This window comes from Propithecus coquereli, unplaced genomic scaffold (assembly GCF_000956105.1).
Source record: "Propithecus coquereli isolate 6110/MARCELLA unplaced genomic scaffold, Pcoq_1.0 Scaffold877, whole genome shotgun sequence".
Classification (NCBI taxonomy): domain Eukaryota; kingdom Metazoa; phylum Chordata; class Mammalia; order Primates; family Indriidae; genus Propithecus; species Propithecus coquereli.
This window is the reverse complement of record NW_012155029.1, coordinates 293,474-313,638: the sequence shown is the minus strand read 5'-3', so window position 1 is coordinate 313,638 and position 20,165 is coordinate 293,474. Positions and strand designations below refer to the sequence as shown.

At 50.9% G+C, this 20,165-nt stretch overlaps 1 protein-coding gene across 1 annotated transcript in view; it reads left to right on the top strand.

Moving 5' to 3' along the window:
• The window catches only part of CPAMD8 (C3 and PZP-like, alpha-2-macroglobulin domain containing 8), a 78,351-nt gene that overhangs the window by 22,420 nt on the left and 35,766 nt on the right, over positions 1 to 20,165 (top strand). The window contains exons 12-19 of the mRNA XM_012664244.1: positions 1,491 to 1,661; positions 4,103 to 4,231; positions 11,034 to 11,223; positions 13,808 to 13,980; positions 14,569 to 14,718; positions 15,149 to 15,310; positions 17,237 to 17,379; positions 20,099 to 20,161. Of these exons, the coding sequence (XP_012519698.1) occupies positions 1,491 to 1,661; positions 4,103 to 4,231; positions 11,034 to 11,223; positions 13,808 to 13,980; positions 14,569 to 14,718; positions 15,149 to 15,310; positions 17,237 to 17,379; positions 20,099 to 20,161 (1,181 nt within the window). The remainder of the gene's footprint in view (positions 1 to 1,490; positions 1,662 to 4,102; positions 4,232 to 11,033; positions 11,224 to 13,807; positions 13,981 to 14,568; positions 14,719 to 15,148; positions 15,311 to 17,236; positions 17,380 to 20,098; positions 20,162 to 20,165) is intronic.

Below are 20,165 nucleotides of genomic sequence, written 5' to 3'. Positions count from 1 at the left end.
TTGCAGCTGTGAGGATGGGGTGAGGCCAGCGGAGCCCACTGTCACCCAAGGGAAAGCAGGCCATGCCCCTAGAACCCCCGCTCTGCCGGCCACCAGTTCCCTCTTGCCACCCATGGGTTGCCCACGTGGGGCTGGCTGCTGTCCTCACACTGAGGCCTGACTCTCCTGCTCGCTCTGGGCCTCCCTTCTCTCTCTGAGCTGGGGTCCCAGCCCCCACGGCCTCACGCACAGAGACACAGTCCTGTGCCCTCCGTTCGAGGGCCCCAGCTTGAGTAGAAACTAAAGGACTTCGTGGAGGCTCAGAACGTGTTCAAGGAAGGGGCTCGGGGCTCTCAGTTCGGTCAAAGGGAGCATTTCACATAGGACCAGGAAAATCCACCCTCCGCATTAGAGAGCGGCGTGTTTAACAGGATCATGTGGGCTGAAGCCCGGGTCACTCTGTCACTAGATACCTGCACAGCTGAGGGGCTGTTCCAGGGTCCTGCAGGGGCCACGATCCACGCTCCTTTCAAAACGTCAATGCCTTCCTCATTTCGACCGTCTGTCTAAGGGTCACATGGAAATGTTCACAGCACTATCCACCAGTCTCTGCCCTGGCGTGGCACTGGATTAAGCTCATTTGTACTTTGTGACTTCTTTGCCAAATCCAAGGGCACGAAGGTTTACTCTTAGATTTTCTTCTAACAGTGGTACAGTTTCAGCTCGTACATTCTGGTCTCTGATCCATTTTGAGTTAATTTGTGTATATGGTGTGACATAGGGGCCTAACTTTGTTGTTTTGCATATGGATATCCAGTTATCCCAGCACCATGTATTTTTTTTAAGAGACAGGGTCTTGCTCTGTCACCCAGGCTGGAGTGCAGTGGCCCGGTCATGACTCACTGCAGCCTTGAACGTCTAGGTGCAAGCAAATCCACCTTCCTCAGCCTCCCGACTAGCTAGGACTACAGGCACATGCCACCACACTTCGCTAATTTTTAAAATTTTTTGTAAAGATGGGGTCTTGCTATATTGTCCAGGTGGATCTCGAACTCCTGGCCTCAAGCAATCCTCCTTCCTCGGCTTCCCAAAGTGCTGGGATTACAGGCGTGAGCCACCATGCCTGGTCTCATTTTTGAAAAGACTGTTTTTTACCCCATTGAATGGTCCTGGCACCCTTGTCAAGGCCTCTTGTCGGTTGACTAGAGAGGTATGGTTTATTTTTGGACTCTCAATTCTACTGCGTAGATTTCCATGTCTGTCCGTATGCCTATATCTTGATTACTGTAGCTTTGCAATAAGTTTTGAAATTGGGTCCCCTTCTTTGTTCTTTTTCAGCATTGCTTTGGCTACTCAGGGCCCCTGGCGACCCTCTGTGAATTTTAGGACCATTTTGTCAATTTCTGCAAAGAAGCCAGCTGGGATTTCAGTGGCAATGACGCCGATTCTGCAGATCAGTTTGGGGCAAGTTGCCACGTTAATCGTGTTGAATCTTTGATGACCCCTTCTAGGTGGAGCTGTCCTACCCAGACGGCAGCCCTGCCGAGGGGGTGACCGTCCAGATTAAGGCAGAGCTGACACCGAAGGACAACATCTACACCAGTGAATCTGTGTCCCAGGGTGGCCTGGTGGGGTTCGAGATTCCTTCCATCCCCACGTCAGCCCAGCACGTGTGGCTGGAGGTGGGTGAGTTCCCTAGACCCTTGTCATTCAGCCAGCGGGTAGGGATGTGGCACTTCTTCCAGGCCGGGGTTCCCAGTCCGATGGAGCCAACCAGATGGTGGGGTGGATAACCCAGCGATCCCAGGGAGGATCGGGAGGCTGGGGAGAGGCGAGGGTGTCTGGCCCAGTCATGCCGGAGGAGGCCTCCCAAGGGGGTCTCTCCAGGTGGACTCCTGACCACAAGGAAGACAGCCAGGCAGCTTGTGGGAGGGTGGAACAGCATGCGTGGAGGCTCAGAGGCTCCTGTGATCATACTATAATCGGGTCCTGCAAATGCTCAGCTGTGCTGAGCCACTTCAGAAAGAGATTGGGGAGGGAGCTCATGGGGATGCTTGAGGTTTCCCTGGAAAGCAGCATCAGGGAGACAGAGGGCTCTGATTGCTTTTTAAATTTAAAAAAAATTTTTTAGAGACAGGGTCGGTCTTGCTCTGTTACCCAAGCTGGAGTGCAGTAGCATGATCATAGCTCACTGCAGCCTCAAACTCCTGGGCTCAAGTGATCCTCCTGCCTCAGCCTCCTGAGTAGCTGGGACTACAGGTGCATGCCATCTCACCTGACTAATTTTCATTTTTTTTTAAGAGTTGGGATCTTGCTACATTGCCCAGGCTGGTCTCAAATTCTTGGTCTCAAGCAATCCTCCCACCTTGGCTTCCCAAAGTGCTGGGATTACAGGCGTGAGCCACCACACCCAGCCCAGAGGGATCTGATTTTTGATAGCCAGGGGTCACTCCAGAGCCTGCAGTGGGAAGGGGGTGTCTTCAGGGGGCACAGGAGGCAGGACAGAGAGGCCACCAAACTGGAGCTGTTGAGGAAGTAGAGTCTGCAGGACTTGGTGTCCCATCAGCATTGGAGGAACGAACAGGAGTGATAGAAGATGAAGAGGATGTCCCAGCCCTAGGCTTTGGAACTGGGTGGACAGTCCAGCCCCACAAAGACTGGGTGGCAGGGATAGGAGAGCAGCTGAGAGTAAATGTGCACACGGGACCAAGGACACTCGTGGTTACTTTGTCCTCTGTGGGTGACACGCCCTTAAAGATTTTAACCACCGAAGCCACTGCGTTACCAAGTGACAGTCACAGCAAGATGCACCCACGCTCTCCTGTGTTTGCACTGCTACTCAGCACAGAGCACAGCCGTTCGGTCACCTGGGCCACTGCCCCATATTGAGAGAGTGACCATAGCCTGGCATCTCTCAGACCCCTGGAGGAACCAGAGACTACCTCCCCAGTTGGGAGATTGCAATGACTCCTGCCACCCGCTACCCAGAGTTGGGCCACACTTCCCAGGTGACAGACACAGCCCTCAATTCACACACCGACCAGAAGCCCAGGGGTCCCCAGGCCACCTGTACTTCTGACCCACTCGCCACAAATGTGGGGCTTCCCACTACCCCACCACCTTTCAATTACAGTTTTCTCACAGCAAAAATGGTACGAAGTAGGACCAACCAAAGAGGCAGACGCACCGGGCGAGGTCTGGGAGGGTCCCAGATCTGAAGCTTTGTAAGGGAAGCTCCTACAAGCTTCCGTGTCCACAGTTTTTTTGGGAGGCTCGTGACGCTTGCATGATTGGTTAAATCACTGGACGGAGGACTGAACTCAGTCTCCAGGCTTCTCCCTTCCCTCGGAGGTCAGGCTGGTGTCACAGGGCTCAAAGCCATAACCCTGCGATCACATGGGTGGTCTCTCCAGGGTGGCCGGTCCCCACTCTGGGTCACGTTATTAGCCTGTATTAGCGAGATCCATCGTGAAGAAGGAAGATACTCGCATCGCTCCAGGAATTGCAGGGGTTTAGAGGCTACCTGCCTGCCAGGAACCAGGGACAAAGGACTTCTTTGTTACGCAGAGGTCTTAAACCCCTGTGGCCTCTCTGTTGCGTAAGCCACATTTTCTCAGCAGCAAGTGCAGGAGACCAGCTCAAATCCCCCAAGGGGCAGAATAACATAACTGCCCAGGGCCTGGGCTTGCAGGGTTAGGGCTGCAAGCTCTGAGTGGGCTGGGTCCCGAGCCCCAGGGGATGCTGTCCAACACGGCTGCTCCTTTTCCTCTGTGTTTATTTCTCGGGGGAGGGGGGTGGGCGGGGTTATCCCCTCCAAGAAGCCACCAGGGCCACTGGCTAGGCGGAGGGGCAGGAGAGAGGCTTTCCCAGTGTGTCCCTGGAGGAGCCGCCTGCCCCTGCCTGAGCCGGCTGCAAGCACCCTTTGGCGGGTCTGTGACACTGGCTTCTTGGGCAGGGGAGGCGCAGGCGCTAGCCACACCCCTGAAGACTGGGGAGGGGTTCCCCCAAGGGAAACTGAAGCATGGGAGGGTCTTACTGCAGGGCAGAGCAGGCAGAAGCGTCCCCAGGACCCCTCTCCGATGCCCGGCACCCAGGCCTTGACCGAGTGTCCTCTGCTCTTCAGACCAAGGTGACAGCGCTTAATGGGAAGCCCGCAGGCACCCAGTACCTGCCCAGCTACCTCTCCCTCGGCAGCTGGTACTCTCCCAGTCAGTGCTACCTGCAGCTGCAGCCGCCCTCCCGCGCCCTGCAGGTAAGACTTTCAGGTCCTGCCCCTTCCTGGGCCGGATGGCCCCCAGGAATTGACATGTGGGAGCCTCCAGGGGACATAGCACCGCGGCTGACACAGGGGCCCCCATGCCTTTAGCAAAGAAGGTATTCCGTGGGATGAATGCATTGTCACTTATGTATGACGGACATTTAGGCTGTGGCCCAGGACTTCCTGTGGCAAACACCACGGTGCCCCGGGGTGCGGTGCCCCTAAGCCAGACAAGGGGCCGCTGCTGTTGGGCCAGCGTCTCCCCGGTCCAGAGCCTTCCTCGCTCGTGCAAAGGCACCGGGGCTTTCTCCAGCCAGACACATTGGTCGTAAAGATGAACTTGGGGTGAGTCTCCCGTAAGTCTCTCCTGGGCTGTTATTTTGTAATCTCGATTCAGTAAGATTATGTGTAGAAGATTGTGTGTGTATATATATTTTTTTAATGAATAGACTTAATTTTTAAAGAGCAGCTTTAGGTGGACAAAGACATCGAACAAAACATGCAGAGTTCCCATGTATTCCCCTCGCTGCTTCCCTTCTCTGGGCCCTGTGATTGGCGTGTTGCATTGGTGCGATACATTTGTTACAGTTGATGAACAGATATTGATTAAATATGCATTTAAGGTTTTTCCGCATCTTTTCATGGCTTGAGAACTCATTTGTTCTTATTGCTGAATAATATTCCCTTGCATGGATGTTCCACAGTTTGTTTATCCTCTCACCTATTGAGAGAGGGTTGTGTGTGTACATGTATGTATGACATGCATGTGTGCACATGTGTGTATATATACACCTGTGTGTATATATTTGTTTATATGTGTATATACCTGTATGTATGTGTCTGTGTATATTTTTACACACACGCAAATGCTCCACTCACCTAGAGGGACATATATATATATATATGTGTGTGTGTGTGTGTGTGTGTGCGTGTATGTTATATGTACACATATATTTTATATGTATATCCCACTCACCCTGAATAAATGAGTGGATAAATAAATAGATGTGTGAAGCCGACCCCTGATCAGCGCTGGGGTGGGGGGTGCCAACCCACTGCACGATCAAAAATCCACCCATAACTTTGACTCCCTCGAAGCTTAACTCCTAGTAGCCCACTGTTGACTGGAGGCCGTACCGATAACACGAACAGCCAGTTAAACATGTTACTATTTTATATGTCATGTGTGCTATGTACTGTGTGCTTACAATACAGTGAGCTAGAGAGAAAAGAAACTGTTATTAAGAAAACCATAAGGAAGAGAAAACACATTTACTATTCCTTAAGTGGCAGTGGATCATCGTGAAGGCCTTCACCCTCGTCATCTTCACGTTGCATAGGTGGAGGAGGAGAAGTAGGAGGAGGAGGGGGAGGGGTTTGTCTCGCTGTCTCAGGGGTGGCAGAGGCAGAAATCCACATGTAAGTGGACTCATGCTGTTCAAACCTGTATTGTTCGGGGTCAGCTGTATATGTGTGTGTGCGTGCATGCCTACGTGTATGTAGATATCTACATGCCTACACATGCATACCTATATTTAAGTTCCGTCAACGCCCCCGTTAGCCCCGTGGGCTGGTGGCGGGCTTGCTGGCCTGCCACGTGCACCCTGCTGCATTCCTGACGGGGCTTCCAGCTCCAGCCGCGGCCCTGGCCTTGGCAGAAGTGCTGCTCTTAATGGAAACCAGTTGTCGCAGCTCCCAGGGCCCTGCCAGCCCATAAACCTTTCGCACTCCTGGGCGTGAGAAGGGCCCTGGGGTATGGCTCGGAGGAACTGTGGCGCCGTGGTGACCCATTCCTTGGGATTAGCGGCCCTTTGCAGGGGTCGTAACAATGAGAAACTCAGGCAGGACCATGCCCAGCTTGGCCGAACACACTGTTCTCGCTGTGACGCTGTTAAGCCGGCGGCGCGGGGTGGGGACGCTGGTCTTGGCCTCCTCCTCGGGGGGCAGGAAGGAGCCCTGTGCTCTCAGCTGCCCAGACTGTCGTTCAGATTAGGCGAGGACTTGGCTCGGCCACGCAGACTTGGCTGTCAGGGTGACATCTCCGTCCTATCTGCATTGGGTCGGCATACTCCTGCTCCTGCCCCAGCACTAGACTGCCACTGAGGGGCCCGGGCGCAGCCTCAGGGCATGGAGGGAAGATGTGTTCATGCTGGGCCCCTTCTTCTGGCACCAGGGCACATGCAAGGGAGGAGCTGGAGGTCCCCACTGCCTGCGTCTCCGCTTCTACCACTCTGAGCTTGTTTTGGTTTGTAAACGGGGACTGTCACCCTAATCTTTTAGGGTTGCTGTGATGCTATGGGGTTAGCGCACAAGAAGAGGAGGAAGGTTTGGGCTCTTTCCTTTTCTTTTTTCCAAGATCTCAAACAGAAGGGAACTTTCGCTTGGGTGTCTTTTTATAAGGGGGACATTTATAAATTTAGAGTGAAATAGGAAGAAATAGTATTAACATAATAAACAACCATATGCCTTTCACCTTGATTTACAAATTAATATTTTGCCTACATTCTTCACCCATCCATCCACCCTCCATCCATCCATCCATCCACCTTCCACCCATTCATCCATCCATCCACCTTCCATCCATCCATCCATCCATCCACTTTCCACCTTCCACCCGTCCATCCATCTACCCTCCATCCACCTTCCATCCACCTCCCATCCATCCATCCATCCACCCTCCATCCACCATTCCACCCATCCATCCATCCATCCACCCTCCATCCACCATCCATCCATCTATCCACCTTCCACCCATCCATCCATCCATCCACCCTCCATCCACCATGCATCCATCCATCCACCTTCCACCCATCCATCCATCCATCCACCCTCCATCCACCATCCATCCATCTATCCACCTTCCACCCATCCATCCATCCATCCACCCTCCATCCACCATCCATCCATCCATCCACCTTCCACCCATCCATCCATCCATCCACCCTCCATCCACCATCCATCCATCCATCCACCTTCCACCCATCCATCCATCCATCCACCCTCCATCCACCATGCATCCATCCATCCACCTTCCACCCATCCATCCATCCATCCACCTTCCACCCATCCATCCATTCACCCTCCATCCACCATCCATCCATCCATCCACCTTCCACCCATCCATCCATCCACCCTCCATCCATCCACCCATTTCTCTACACATTTTTTGGCTACAGCATTTGAAAGCAAGTTACAGACATGCTAATGCTTCACTCTTAAATACTTGATCACAATACGTGCTAAAAATAAAGACATTCTTTTATCTGACCTCAAGGCCATTGTCACACGTCAGAGAATTCCATTAACTCAATCATATCCTCTAATTAAAGGCAATATTTAGGTTTTCAAAGGGTTTTCTCAAAATGTAACTTGTATTTAGTGGTGTGCACATGCACACGTGACTGCACAATTGTGTCACACGTGTGCCTGTGCATGTGTATGCATGTGTTACATATGCATGAGTGTGCGTGAGCATTTGTGTGGTTTGTGTGCATGCGCACCTGTGTGTATGTTCCTTTTTTTGAGGATTCATTTTCATGTTGCATTTGGCTCTTTCATCTTCATAGTTGCTCTTGATCTGCTGTCTTTTCGTCACAGTGATCCTTATGAAGCATCCTGGTCTGTGTGTCTTGTAGACAATCCTACATTCTGAACTACATTCAGTTTATAAAAAATTTGGGGTGAAATTACTGTGCAGGCCCTGCCCTTGTTGCATCTCATCAGGAGATCATGTTCGTATGGGTCTGCCCTTGCTTAAGCTGATCTGATTTTTGGTTTGGGTCTGGTTCCTGCCAGCCCTTTCCCTCTACAGGTGAGATTAGTAAATGCAGGTGACACTCAGGCACTCCAGTGACTTAGCACCCAGTGTCTTTTGCATGATTGACAATTCTTGTTGCAGTTATCACATTGGGGCTTCATGATGGTGCCTTCTGAATTTTATCATTGCTTTACTTTTATGAACTGAGATTCTTCCATAAAAAAGAATTTTCCCTTCTTCCCCATCATCATCATCATTATTATTATTATTTTGAGACAAGGTCTCACTCTGTCACTGTGGCTAGAGTGCAGTGGTGTCATCATAGCTCACTGCAACCTCAAACACATAGGCTCAAGTGATCCTCCTGCCTCAGCCAAATAGCTAGAAGCCACCATTATTTCTGTGGTTGTTCTGAGTATGCTGATGGACATATGGACATTTATTATCCAATATGTTGTAATTCGTTACATCACACTTGTTTTTTAAAAACTTTTTATTTTGGAATAATTTTAGATTAACAGCAGAGTTGCCCAGACGGTACCCAGAGTTATGTATACTCTTCATCCAGGTCCCCTTACTGTTTAGAATGGGGTTGTTTGTCTTTTTGTGATTGAGTTGTGAGAGTTCTTTACAAATTCTATATATGAGGCCCTCATCGGATATACGATTTGCAAATATTTTCTCCCATTGTACAGGTTGTCTTTTTACTTTCCTGATAGTGCCCATTGCTGCAATAAAAATTTTTAGTTTTAGTGAAATACAATTTATCTATTTTTCTTCTTTTGCTTCTTGTGCTTTGGGTACCATATCTAGAAGAACCCATTGCCAAATCCAAGGTTGTGAAGATTTACCTCTATGTTTTCTTCTAAGAGTTTTATCTTTTACATTTAGGTCTTTGATCCATTTGAGTTAATTTGCATGTATAGTGTGAGGTAGGGGTCCAACTTCATTATTTTGCATGTGAAGATCCAGTCGTCCCAGCACCATTTGTTGAAAAGACTGTTTTTTCCCCATTGAATGATTTTGGCACCCTTATTGAAAATCAATTGACCATAGCTCTATGGATTGATTTCTGGGCCCTCAGTTCTATCCCATTGATCTATATCTCTCTGCTTATGCCAATACCACACTGTCTTGATTACTGTAGCTTTGTAGTAAATTTTGAAATTGGGAAGTGTTGAGTGCTCCAACTTGGTTCTTCTTTTTCAAGATTGTTTTGGTTATCCTGCATCCTTTGCATTTCCATCTTAATTTTAGGAACAGCCTTTCCATTTCTGCAAAAATAGACCATTGGGATTTTGATAGGTTTTCCCTAACGTTAACATTTTACAAACCCATGATACATTTGTCAACCCTGGACATAACTATTAACTAATTTCCAGACTTTATTTAGACTTCCCCAGTTTTTCCACTCACGGACTTTTTTTCTGGTCTCGGATTGTCCTTAGGATCCCACATCACATCTCATCGTCACATCTCCTTAATCTCCTCCAATCTGATGATTTCTTAGTCTTTCCTTGTTTTTCATGACCTTGACACTCTTGAAGAGTTTACTTCTCTTTGCTTCTCAAATTCCCCAAATTTGGCTGTGAAAGTCTCTTTGGGCCAGCTCCTTAAACAGGCAGATTCTCGCTTCAGGGGGAGGTGGAATGATATTTATTAACCACCTACAGTGTGCAGGCGTGATGTTGAGCATGACATATCCATCATCTCATTGGACCCTCAGGACTCTCTGTCTAGGAGATACAGCTATATTTTACAGATGGGGAAACTGAGGCTCAGAGAGGTGAAATGACTTGCCAAAGGGCCCACAACGAAAATGACACTTCTTCTACCCCAGATTTCCCTCCTCTGGGCCTTTGGAGTGGTCCAAATATAGGGGAGAGTCACAGACTGCAAAACATGGGGCATGGCGGGGAACTCTAGGGCAGAGGCCCAGAAGGTGACTCCTCATGGAGGCTGTGACTTCATTGTTGGACATGGTCCCACCCCAAACCCCCAGAGAGGTCACAGGACCTGGGAGACATCAGTTTTCCTGATATCAGAATAAGGGTAACTTTGGGGTTAAGCGTGGAGCTCTGACATCAGCCCTCTTGAGTTTGAATCCTGCCCCTACATTGGGCAAAGAAGCAAGCCTCAGTTTCCTTCTCCAGAAACTTGGGGATTTTTGATAGGACCCAACTCATTGAGTGTCTGTCCAATGAGAAGGTCCAGCCCAGTGCCAGCAGTGGCACCTACGAAGTTAGAGAGTAGTTCTTCAGGCCACTCTCCCTTCTGACACCAATTGCAGTTTGGGAGTCCTCAAACCACCCTTAGTTTCTCGAATTCTCTAGAAGGATTCACAGAACTCACTAAAAGCTGTTCCATTCACAGTTACAGTTTATTACAGTAAAGAATACAGATTAAAATCAGCTAAGACAAGCAGAGTCCAGGGGAGTTCTGAACATGAACTTCATTTGTCGAGTTATGGACATTGTTACTTTCCCAGCAGCAATGTGTCACGTGGTGTACTGACGGCCAGGGGAGTGCCCCTGAGCTCAGTGTCCACAGTTTTTATTGGGGCTTGGTCACATAGACATGAATGACTATGCCTGCCTGTGTGGCTGAACTCATTCTCCAGCCCCTCTAGAGGCTGAGCTGATACCTCATGGCCCAAGATCCCCACCAGAAATCACATTGTTAACTATTTAACATGACCCAAGACCCCTTATCAGGCAGGGCATTCCAAGAGCTTAGAGATCACCTCCCAGGAACTATGGGCAAAAGCCAGACCTCTGTCTTTGGGTCAGATTCAATTCTTTGCTACATGACACCTTATGAAGAGCTTCCATCAGCACCACGCGCCTGCAGAGAGGTGAGCATCACCTCGTATACAGACAAGAGGCCAGGACTGGATGTCAGGCACTCTGCCCCAAGGCTAGCACACCTCCCCCAGCCATCCCAACCTTCCCTCTGGCCCCAGAGCAGCTGGGGGGTCTCCCTGGGATGGGCTGCAGCATTAGTGCCAGGCAGAGCCCCCATGCTGTGTGTCTTCCACAGGTTGGAGAGGAAGCCTATTTTTCTGTGAAGTCCACATGTCCCTGCAACTTCACCCTGTACTACGAGGTGGCTGCACGGGGCAACATCGTGCTCTCAGGCCAACAGCCTGCCCACATCACCCAACAGCGAAGCAAGCGGGCGACTCCTGCCCTGGAGAAGCCAATTCGTTTAACCCACCTTTCTGAGACAGGTGAGCCTGGCAGCAGGGAGAAGGTTCCTGTTTTTCCTTCTAAATACTGAGACTGGGATGGGTGCCTCAGCAAGGAAAGACAAGGCGAGACCCAGCAGAGAGGGAAGCCCACCTCAGGACAGAGGGGACATGTCCCCAGTGAGACCAGACGGGGTCCAGGAGGACAGGCAGTGACCAGCTGCTGGAAGTGGAAAGGTTCGGTCTCTAGGCTATTCTCACTGCATGTCTGCAGGGGACAGGGACAGGCCAACCTCAGGCTGGGCTCCTGCACTGGCCCACACTGTGCTATCTTGTCTCTGTGCCCAGGCTCTTCCCCTACCTATGAGTCCTCCTCCTCCCTTTCCTTAATTCCACTTGCTCCTCACGAGACCTACCTTCCTCCTCAGGGACTTTCCTAGCCCCCCTGCTCTTCCAAACCCTTCTGCCCAAAGCAGTGTCCCCAACCTGGGCACTATGGACATTTGAGACTGGATCACTCTCTGAGGATAGGGGCATCCTGTGTACTGCAGGGTGTTGAGCAGCATCCATGGTCTCTACCCACTAGATAACAGTAGTACCAATGCCCCCAAGGCAGAGTTTTTCAAACTCAGCACTATTGACATTTGGGGCCAGATCATTCTCTGTGGTGAGTGTGTTCTGTGCACTATATGATGTTGAGCAGTATCCCTGTCCTCCACCCACTAGATGCCAGTAGCATTATAGGTAGATGACAGATGGATGGACAGATAGACAGATGGATAGATGGATAGATGGATGGATGGAAAGATGGATGGATAGATGGATGGAGAGATAAGAAGATGGGTGGGTGGATGGATGGATGGATAGATGGATAGAAAGATGGATGGATAAACAGAAAGATGGATGGGTGGGTAGATGGACAGATAGAAATATGGATGAGTGGATGGATGGATGGATAGATGGATGGATGGGTGGATGGATGGATGGATGGAGAGGTAAGATGGATGGATGGATAGAAAGATGGATGGATGGGTGGATGGATGGATACACAGAGAGATGGATGGGTGGGTAGATGGACAGATAGAAAGATGGATGAGTGGATGGATGGATGGATGGATGGAGAGGGAAGAAGATGGATGGATGGGTGGATGGATGGATGGATGGATGGAGAGGGAAGAAGATGGATGGATGGGTGGATGGATGGATGGATGGATGGAGAGGGAAGAAGATGGATGGATGGGTGGATGGATGGATGGACAGATAGATGGGTGGATGGATGGATGGATGGATGGATAGAAAGATGGATGAGTGGTTGGATGGATGGATGGATGGAGAGGTAAGATGGATGGATGGGTGGATGGATGGATGGACAGATAGAAAGATGGATGGGTGGATGGGTGGATGGATGGATGGATAGAAAGATGGATGGATAGATAGGCAGACAGACAGGGACTCTCTCATGCTAAGGCAGGGTTTCTCACCCTCTACACTATCAACATTTGGGGTCAGATAATGCTCTGTGGTGGGGGCCTCCTATGCTTTGTAGGATGTTGAGCAGCATTTCTGGCCTCCACCCACCAGATGCCAGTGGCACCCCCTCCAGTGGTGACAATCGAATAATGTCGGCAGGCACTGCTAGTGTACCCTGGGGATGCAGAATTGCTCTGGTTGAGAACCGCTGGCCTGAATTGTGCTTTGGGCACAGTGCTCCTGCATCCTTTTGGGCGTGTCTTCACTTCTGGGTGAAATAATAGGGACTTTGAGTCTCCTGGAGCTCTTGTCCTGGGCCGGCCCTGGGCCCAGACCTCCCACACTCTGCCCCGTTTAATCCCCACAGCAGCCCGGGGTGGTGGTGGCCGCACCGTGCCCACCTGCAAGTGAAGGGGCTGTGACTTGGGGAGCTTCAGGGACTCCCCCAGTGCCTGGTAAGGGGCAGAGCCAGGATTTGAACCCCGAGGCCAATGGAGCGCTCCCCTCCCCCGGTGGCCAGGGGCTTCCCTGTGCCCCCACCCTGTCCGTTGGGTGCTCTGTGTTCTGCACGGATCCTGGGACCGGGAGCCTTTTTACTCTCATTCTCGTGCATCAAAGTGTTTGCGAGCACCTGAGCAGGCTTTTAAGATCTTTTATAAAGTGTGTGCTTTGGGGATCGTTTACCCACAGGGAAGGGAATGCCAGCCTTGGTTCCATTGAGCAAACAATGGCTGCTCGGGTCTGCCCAGCAGGAAGGGCCAGTCGGAGGGAGGGATTGGGGATCGGGGGCATTCTTGGGGGCTGGGATGATGCTGCCTGGGTGAGCGAGATGGCTTTGCTGCCATCGCAGGAGGCAGTGTGCTGGTGGCAGAGCAGGGACGGTGCTTCCGGCAGAGAGGAGAGAGCAGGTGGTTTTAGGCAAAGCCCAGCCTGCTCTGTAGGAGCCTCAGGTGACCCTAGAGCTGAGCCGCTGGGAAGCGTCTGTGTTGACCAGAGACACAGCCTGGGAAGGGCATTCCGGAGCTGGAGACGCGAACTGTCTCGGTGCACAGACAGAAGCGTAGTGTGGGGTGCATTGGAGCGGCGATCAGGTGGCCAAGCTGATGGGGGGGGATGGGGGAATTCACTGCCCGTCCCCACCTTTGACTCACCTCAGAGCCCCCTCCAGCCCCAGCAGCCGAGGTCAACATGTGCGTGACCTCTCTCCGGCTGCCTGTGACTCCCAGCATGGTCCCCCTCGGCCGCCTGCTGGTCTTCTACGTCCGGGAGAATGGAGAAGGCGTCGCAGACAGCCTCCAGTTTGCGGTTGAAACCTTCTTTGAAAACCAGGTAGAGCATCGGGCACCGAACCGGGGACGTGGGGCACATGCCACTGGTGTTCTCCAGGGTGTCAGCACGGTGGCAGGGTGGGCTGTCACATCTGGAACTGACTCCACGTGGCGTAGCAGGCACGACTCGCGAGGGCTGCTCTGTCTCTAGGAATTACTGGAACATAAGTTGCGTCTTTACTGAGGTGTGTCCTACAGTCGCCCAAATGGAGATCGTGTTCCTAACATGCAGGGAAAGCGGTCAGCTGTTCTCTGCCCTTGCTGGGCTCTCGACTTAAGGGACAGCACTCATGTTCCCAACGGCAGGCTCAGCTCCCTGTTCCCTCTCTCTGCAACCTTCAAAACAAAGTGCCACATGCTCTCGGCTGGCACCTGCCTCCCTAGCACCTCCCCAGACCTCCCCGTCTCTTGCCTGTGTCCTCTGCACAAGGACCCTCTGCCAATCGTGATGTGGACCAGCTCCACCTGGGTGACAGAGCCAGGGTCCCAGGGTCCCAGCTGGGCTGGCGAAGACCGACGGGCTGGGTGGGGCAGGGGAGACACCGTGGGTTGGACCAAGCTACTGATGTCCTGCTGCGTTTGTGTCCAGGTTTCAGTGACGTATTCAGCCAACGAGACCCAGCCCGGGGAGGTCGTGGACCTGCGGGTCAGGGCTGCGAGGGGCAGCTGCGTGTGTGTCGCTGCTGTCGATAAGAGCGTCTACCTGCTCAGACCCGGCTTTCGGCTGACTCCTGCCCAGGTGAGCTCTGGGCTCTGGGCTCCAGCACCTACCTCCGTGGAGGGTCTTCCCTTCCCTCGCTCTCCCTGTCCCATCCCCCTTTCCAGTGCGTCAAGAGCTGGATGTGACATCGGATTTGCTTTCTGCATTGGGTTCATTTCTCAGGGAGCCCAGCGGGTGTCTCCGATAAATCCCTGTGGCCGCTTTGGCGCAGATGCAAGACCATGAGGTCAGATTCATCAGACCCTTGCAGCGTGACATTGGACCAGGTCCTGTCTCTCTGGCTCCAGTTTGCCCATTGTCAGATGGGCTAATGCCACCAACGCCACCTCCTAAAGTTGTGGCGATATGCTGCACATGGAAGGGGTTGGAATGGGAGCTTGCTAGATGCGTGAGAGCCAGTTTGGGTTGTAAAGAAAACCTCAGCTCACCAGTCCCCCTCTGCCTGCAGGTTTTCCGGGAACTGGAAGATTATGATGTTTCTGATGCGTTTGGTGTGTCCAGGGAGGACGGACCCTTCTGGTGGGCTGGGCTGACGGCCCGAAGACGCCGGCGCTCCTCCGTCTTCCCATGGCCCTGGGGCATCACCAAGGACTCCGGGTTTGCCTTCACGGTAGGGAGAGATGGTCTCAGATCCCTCTGTCCCCTTCTGAGCTCCTCTTGCCTGGACACAAAAGGTCTCAGGGATCCAGAGATGGCTCGGAGCAGAAGTTTCCAAACTCTTCTAACTGCCGAATTTTTTGTCTATTTGTTTTAAAGACAGGGTCTTGCTTTGTTGCCCAGGCTAGAGTGCAGAGGCGTCATCACAGCTCACTGCAACCCGAAACTCCCGGGCTCAAGCGATCCTCCTGCCTCAGCCTTAAAGTAGCTGAGACTATAGGCATGTGCTACTGTGCCTGGCCAATTTTTCTATTTTTTGTAGAGATGGGGTCTCGCTCTTGCAAGACTGGTCTGGAACTCCTGGCCTAGAGCCTCGGCCTCCCAGAGTGCTGGGGTTACAGGCGTGAGCCACACGCCCGGCGAGGGTTCTTTTTTGTTTCTCTCCAGTGAAAGGTCACGGGCAGATCCTCCTGATTTGCAAAACACATGAGAGCAGAATTTTATGCATGTAAATGGCCAGGTTCAAACTAGTAACTTGAACTTGTTATGGAGCAATGACGTCGAGGGTGCTTTGCTGGAAGGAAACCTTCTCACGGGAAGCTGTGGGTACCGGGAGCGTGCATTAGCATGTGGAGGATGCGCACGCACATGCTTGTCCCGTTGGCGGATGCCTTTCAACCCAGTTTTAAAAATCACTTCAAAGGCATTCTTCCCTCCCCCGACCCCCACCGCTTTTATTCTGAAAAATTTCCAAATATACAGAAAAGTTGAAGGAATTAGCCAACAAACACCCACATACCCACCTCCTAGTTCTCACAATTCACATTTGCTGTATTTGCTGCCCCTCCACCAATTTTATTTTTTTAAATGACATTTCCGTTACGTGAATGTGGACCGTCTGACAGTTCGGGCGCTGGGGCCCTGCTGGCTTTTGGAAATCAGCGGTGACGCCTCAGTGTCAAAGCAACTGGGTTTAAATTCCTTGTTCACGCATGCGAGTCAGCCCAGTCTAGAGTGGGTCAGTCCTCTCTTCAGTCCAGTTTCTCCCAGTAATTATGCAGCGATGCAGATAATAATAAAAGCGATTGTTGGGGCCGGGCGTGGTGGCTCACGCCTGTAATCCCAGCGCTCTGGGAGGCCAAGGCAGGAGGATCGCTTGAGCTCTGGAGTTCGAGACCGGCCTGGGCAAGAGCGAGACCCTGTTTCTACCAAAAATAGAAAAAATTAGCCAGGTGTTGTGGCACGCACCTGTAGTCCCAGCTGCTCGGGAGGCTGAGGCGGGAGGATCGCTTGAGCCCAGGAGTTTGAGGTTGCAGTGAGCTACGATGACACCACTGCACTCCAGCTGGGGTGACAGAGCGAGATTCTGTCCCCCCCCAAAAAAAGTGATTATTGCAACCACAATTGTTGGCCCTTGGTCCGGGTCAGGGACTGGGCTAACCGATTACATTTTCTAATTGAGGTGAAATTCCCATAATGTAGAATTCAGCATTTTAAAGTGCACAATTTGGTGGCATTTAGTACATCCACAGTGTTGTGCAACCACCACCTCTGTCTAGTTCCAGAACATTTCCATCACCCCTAAAGGAGACCCCGTCCCCTGAGCAGTCGCTCCCCATTCCCCTCCCCCACCCCCTGCAACCACTAATCTGTCCCTGTGGCTTTGCCGGTTCTGGACATTTCATGGCAGTGGAGTCACACACTACGTGGCCTTTTATACCTGGGCCAAACAGCTTTTGGTCCTCTCGGCTCTGGATGGTCACTGGGTCCCACGACTTCCTCAGTTTGTGCCACCAAGCCCAGAACTGAAGAACAACACCCCGAGGCCTCCCAGCAGCGACGCTGGGTGGGCGGACACAGGCATGCTCATTCCCATGTGCCTCTGGGGCCGTGGGCATCCACTTCCCCACCGTTGGTTTGGGCGTTGTCTGTTGCCTAGGAAACAGGACTGGTGGTGATGACCGACCTCGTGAGCCTGAACCACCGGCAGGACGGCGGCCTGTACACTGACGAGGCTGTCCCCGCCTTCCAGCCCCACACCGGGAGCCTGGTGGCAGCGGCTCCTTCCCGGCACCCCCCCAGGTAATGGCCTGTGCCTTTAGCAAGGTTTGTTCACCTTGGCGCTGTTGGCATTTGGGACTCGTTTTAATCTTTCCTGGCTGCTATAATAGAATACTACAGACTGGGCAGCTCATAGACAACAGAGGTTTGTTCCTCATAGCTCTGGAGGCTGGGAAGTCCAAGATCAAGGCGCCAGCAGATTTGATGTCCGGTGAGGATCTGCTTCCTGCTTCATGGATGGCACCTTCTTGCTGTGTCTTCATGTGGTAGACGGAGTTGGGGGCTCTCTGGGATCCCTTTTATAAGGGCACTAACCCCATTGCTGAGGGCTTCCCTTTCATTGCCTAATCACCTCCCCAGAGCTCCGCCTCCTAATACCATTACCTTAATAGATTTCAACATAGGAATTTTGAGAGGGACACAAACATCGCATCCATTGCACAGCTGGGTCATTCTCGGTGCTGAGGGCCATGCTGTGCATTGCAGGGTGTTGAGCAATGTCCCCGGCCTCCACCCACTAGATGCCAGTAGCACTCTCCCCAGTTGTCAACCCAGAAGGTCTCCAGACAGACATTGTCCAGTGTCCCCTGGGGGGGGGCATTGGCCTCGTGGGCTGGGACACCAAGGACTTCATACCCCCCCCAGTTCTTGGCCCTGCCCCAGTGTACAGGATTGGGGGTACAGAAGAGAGAAGATGCATTAGGAAAATTGCCCTGTCTGTGAATAGAGGGATCCTGGCACAGTGAGAAGCTTTTGTCTTGAGTTAGACACCAAGTAATTACCTTTCAGTCTTCTTTATTTTATATATAAACACTTAAGCCTTCAGAGGGTTATGAATTTTCCTCTGAGCACTGCTTTGGCTGCACCCACATTGTGTTATGAAGTATTTCCATTATTGCTTGGTTCCAAATAAGTTCTAACTAGTGAAATGATTCCCCTTTTGAGCTATGACTTGTCCAGAAGTGTTTTAAATTTTCAGGTGATTTCTTTTCATGATTATTTGTATATGTTTTGTAAATTCATGTCAAATGTGTACTGCGACCAATGAAAACATGGTCAGTATACTAGTCATCCTTTTATTTTTATTTTAGAGGCTTTCTCTATGGCCAGTTTTTGTAAAGGCTTGGGTCTACTTAAAAAGAAAGTCCAAGTCCCCATTATGGGGTGCTAGGCTCTCTATGCATGCTTTAGGGCAAGCCTATTGGTGATGGTATCCAAATCCCCTGTATCCTTACTCATTGTTTGGTCTGCTTGCAATATCAATTCCAGAGAGAGGCTGTCAGCCCTCCCCCTTAGATTTGGGACTTTGTCCCAAGGCCTCTCTGCACAGATCAGGAATGTTCTCATGCTCCTCCATCCCCTCCACAGTGGTTCCTGGGGGCCTCAGTCTCCCAGGCTCTTCCTTCTGCGACCACACGTTTAGCAGGAGTGTTGTAAATGCTCACGAATCCTAGTTTCCAAACTCCAATCAGGGCGTTGGCAGACCAGGCCCCCTGCTGGAGTTTGGACACACATGGAAGCCTTTCCAGTATGGGTTTGGAGGAGGGAGATGGGATGCTTGCCCTGGGGCCTCCATCTTCCGGCAGCCACCTTAGGGGCCCTCACCCACTCATGTGTGTGTCGCTAAGATCTTGGCCTAGAGCAGGTATGGAAGCAGCTTCCTGACACTCAAAACCATACAGACAGGTGTAAATCCCAATGCAGAAAGGTGTAAGAAATGCCTTCAAAAGCCAGCGTCCATGTTTTTTTTTTTTTGTAATTGGAAAACACATCCTTATTCCAAGGACAAGGTGTTTTTTTTTTTTTAACCGTATGAATATGGTTACATTTTTTTTCAAACAGTATGAAAGGACATATAATGAAATTTAAGTCTCCCTCCTACCCCAAGATGTTCCATTCCCTTCTTCAGAAGCAACCGTGGTGAATAATTTCTTAGATATCCTCCTTCTGTGCATAGACAGAATTTATGAAGAACATTAATAGAGGAATACTATAATACTGTTCTGTACTTTCCTTTTTTAAGTTAACAATGAGCCCTGGAGATCATTCTGTATCAGTCCATGCATGCTTACCTCTCTTTTTCACTGATATATAATATTCCACCAATGAATATGTGATTAGCCAGTCCCCATCTGGATGGAGACTTTGGCTGTTTGCTAATGCTCACAGCACTGATGAGAAACCACTCTGTATCCATGGGTATTTCTGGGGTGCAGTCCTAGGAGAAATATTGCAGATGGAAAGGATGTGACCATTTTTAATTTTGCAACATTTTGAGAAGGGCTTATGATTATCATTATTTTTTTTTTTTTTTTTGAGAAAAGGGCAGTGTCTGGGGAAGGTGAGCTCTAGGCTCAAACAAGAATGAATGAAAGGCACTCTTTAGGAAACAGAAAATAGGGTGAGTGGGAGGTTGAGAGTTCAATGTCACGGTGGGGAAGGGCTTGGCAAACCCAGGGAGAGAAATCGGCAAAGGGCAGGACATGGGGCCGTCCCTGTGGCCGTTCCTACCTTCTGCAGCCAGGAGATAGAACAACACCGTTGTTCCAAGGTAAACTCTGCCAAGCCTCTGATGCCTGGCTTCTGTGTTCCTGATCAAGTAGACTGTTAGTCCTGCCAGGGAAAAGAATGAACACATTCTATCTAATCAAATAGAATGTTAATCTGCCAGGTAAAAGATCTGTTATGTCCGTGAAACTTTAATCTTTTTTTTTTTTTATATATATATATATATTCATAGAGCAGAGAAGAAGAAAAGGACTTTCTTCCCGGAAACATGGCTTTGGCACTGTCTCAACATCAGGTAC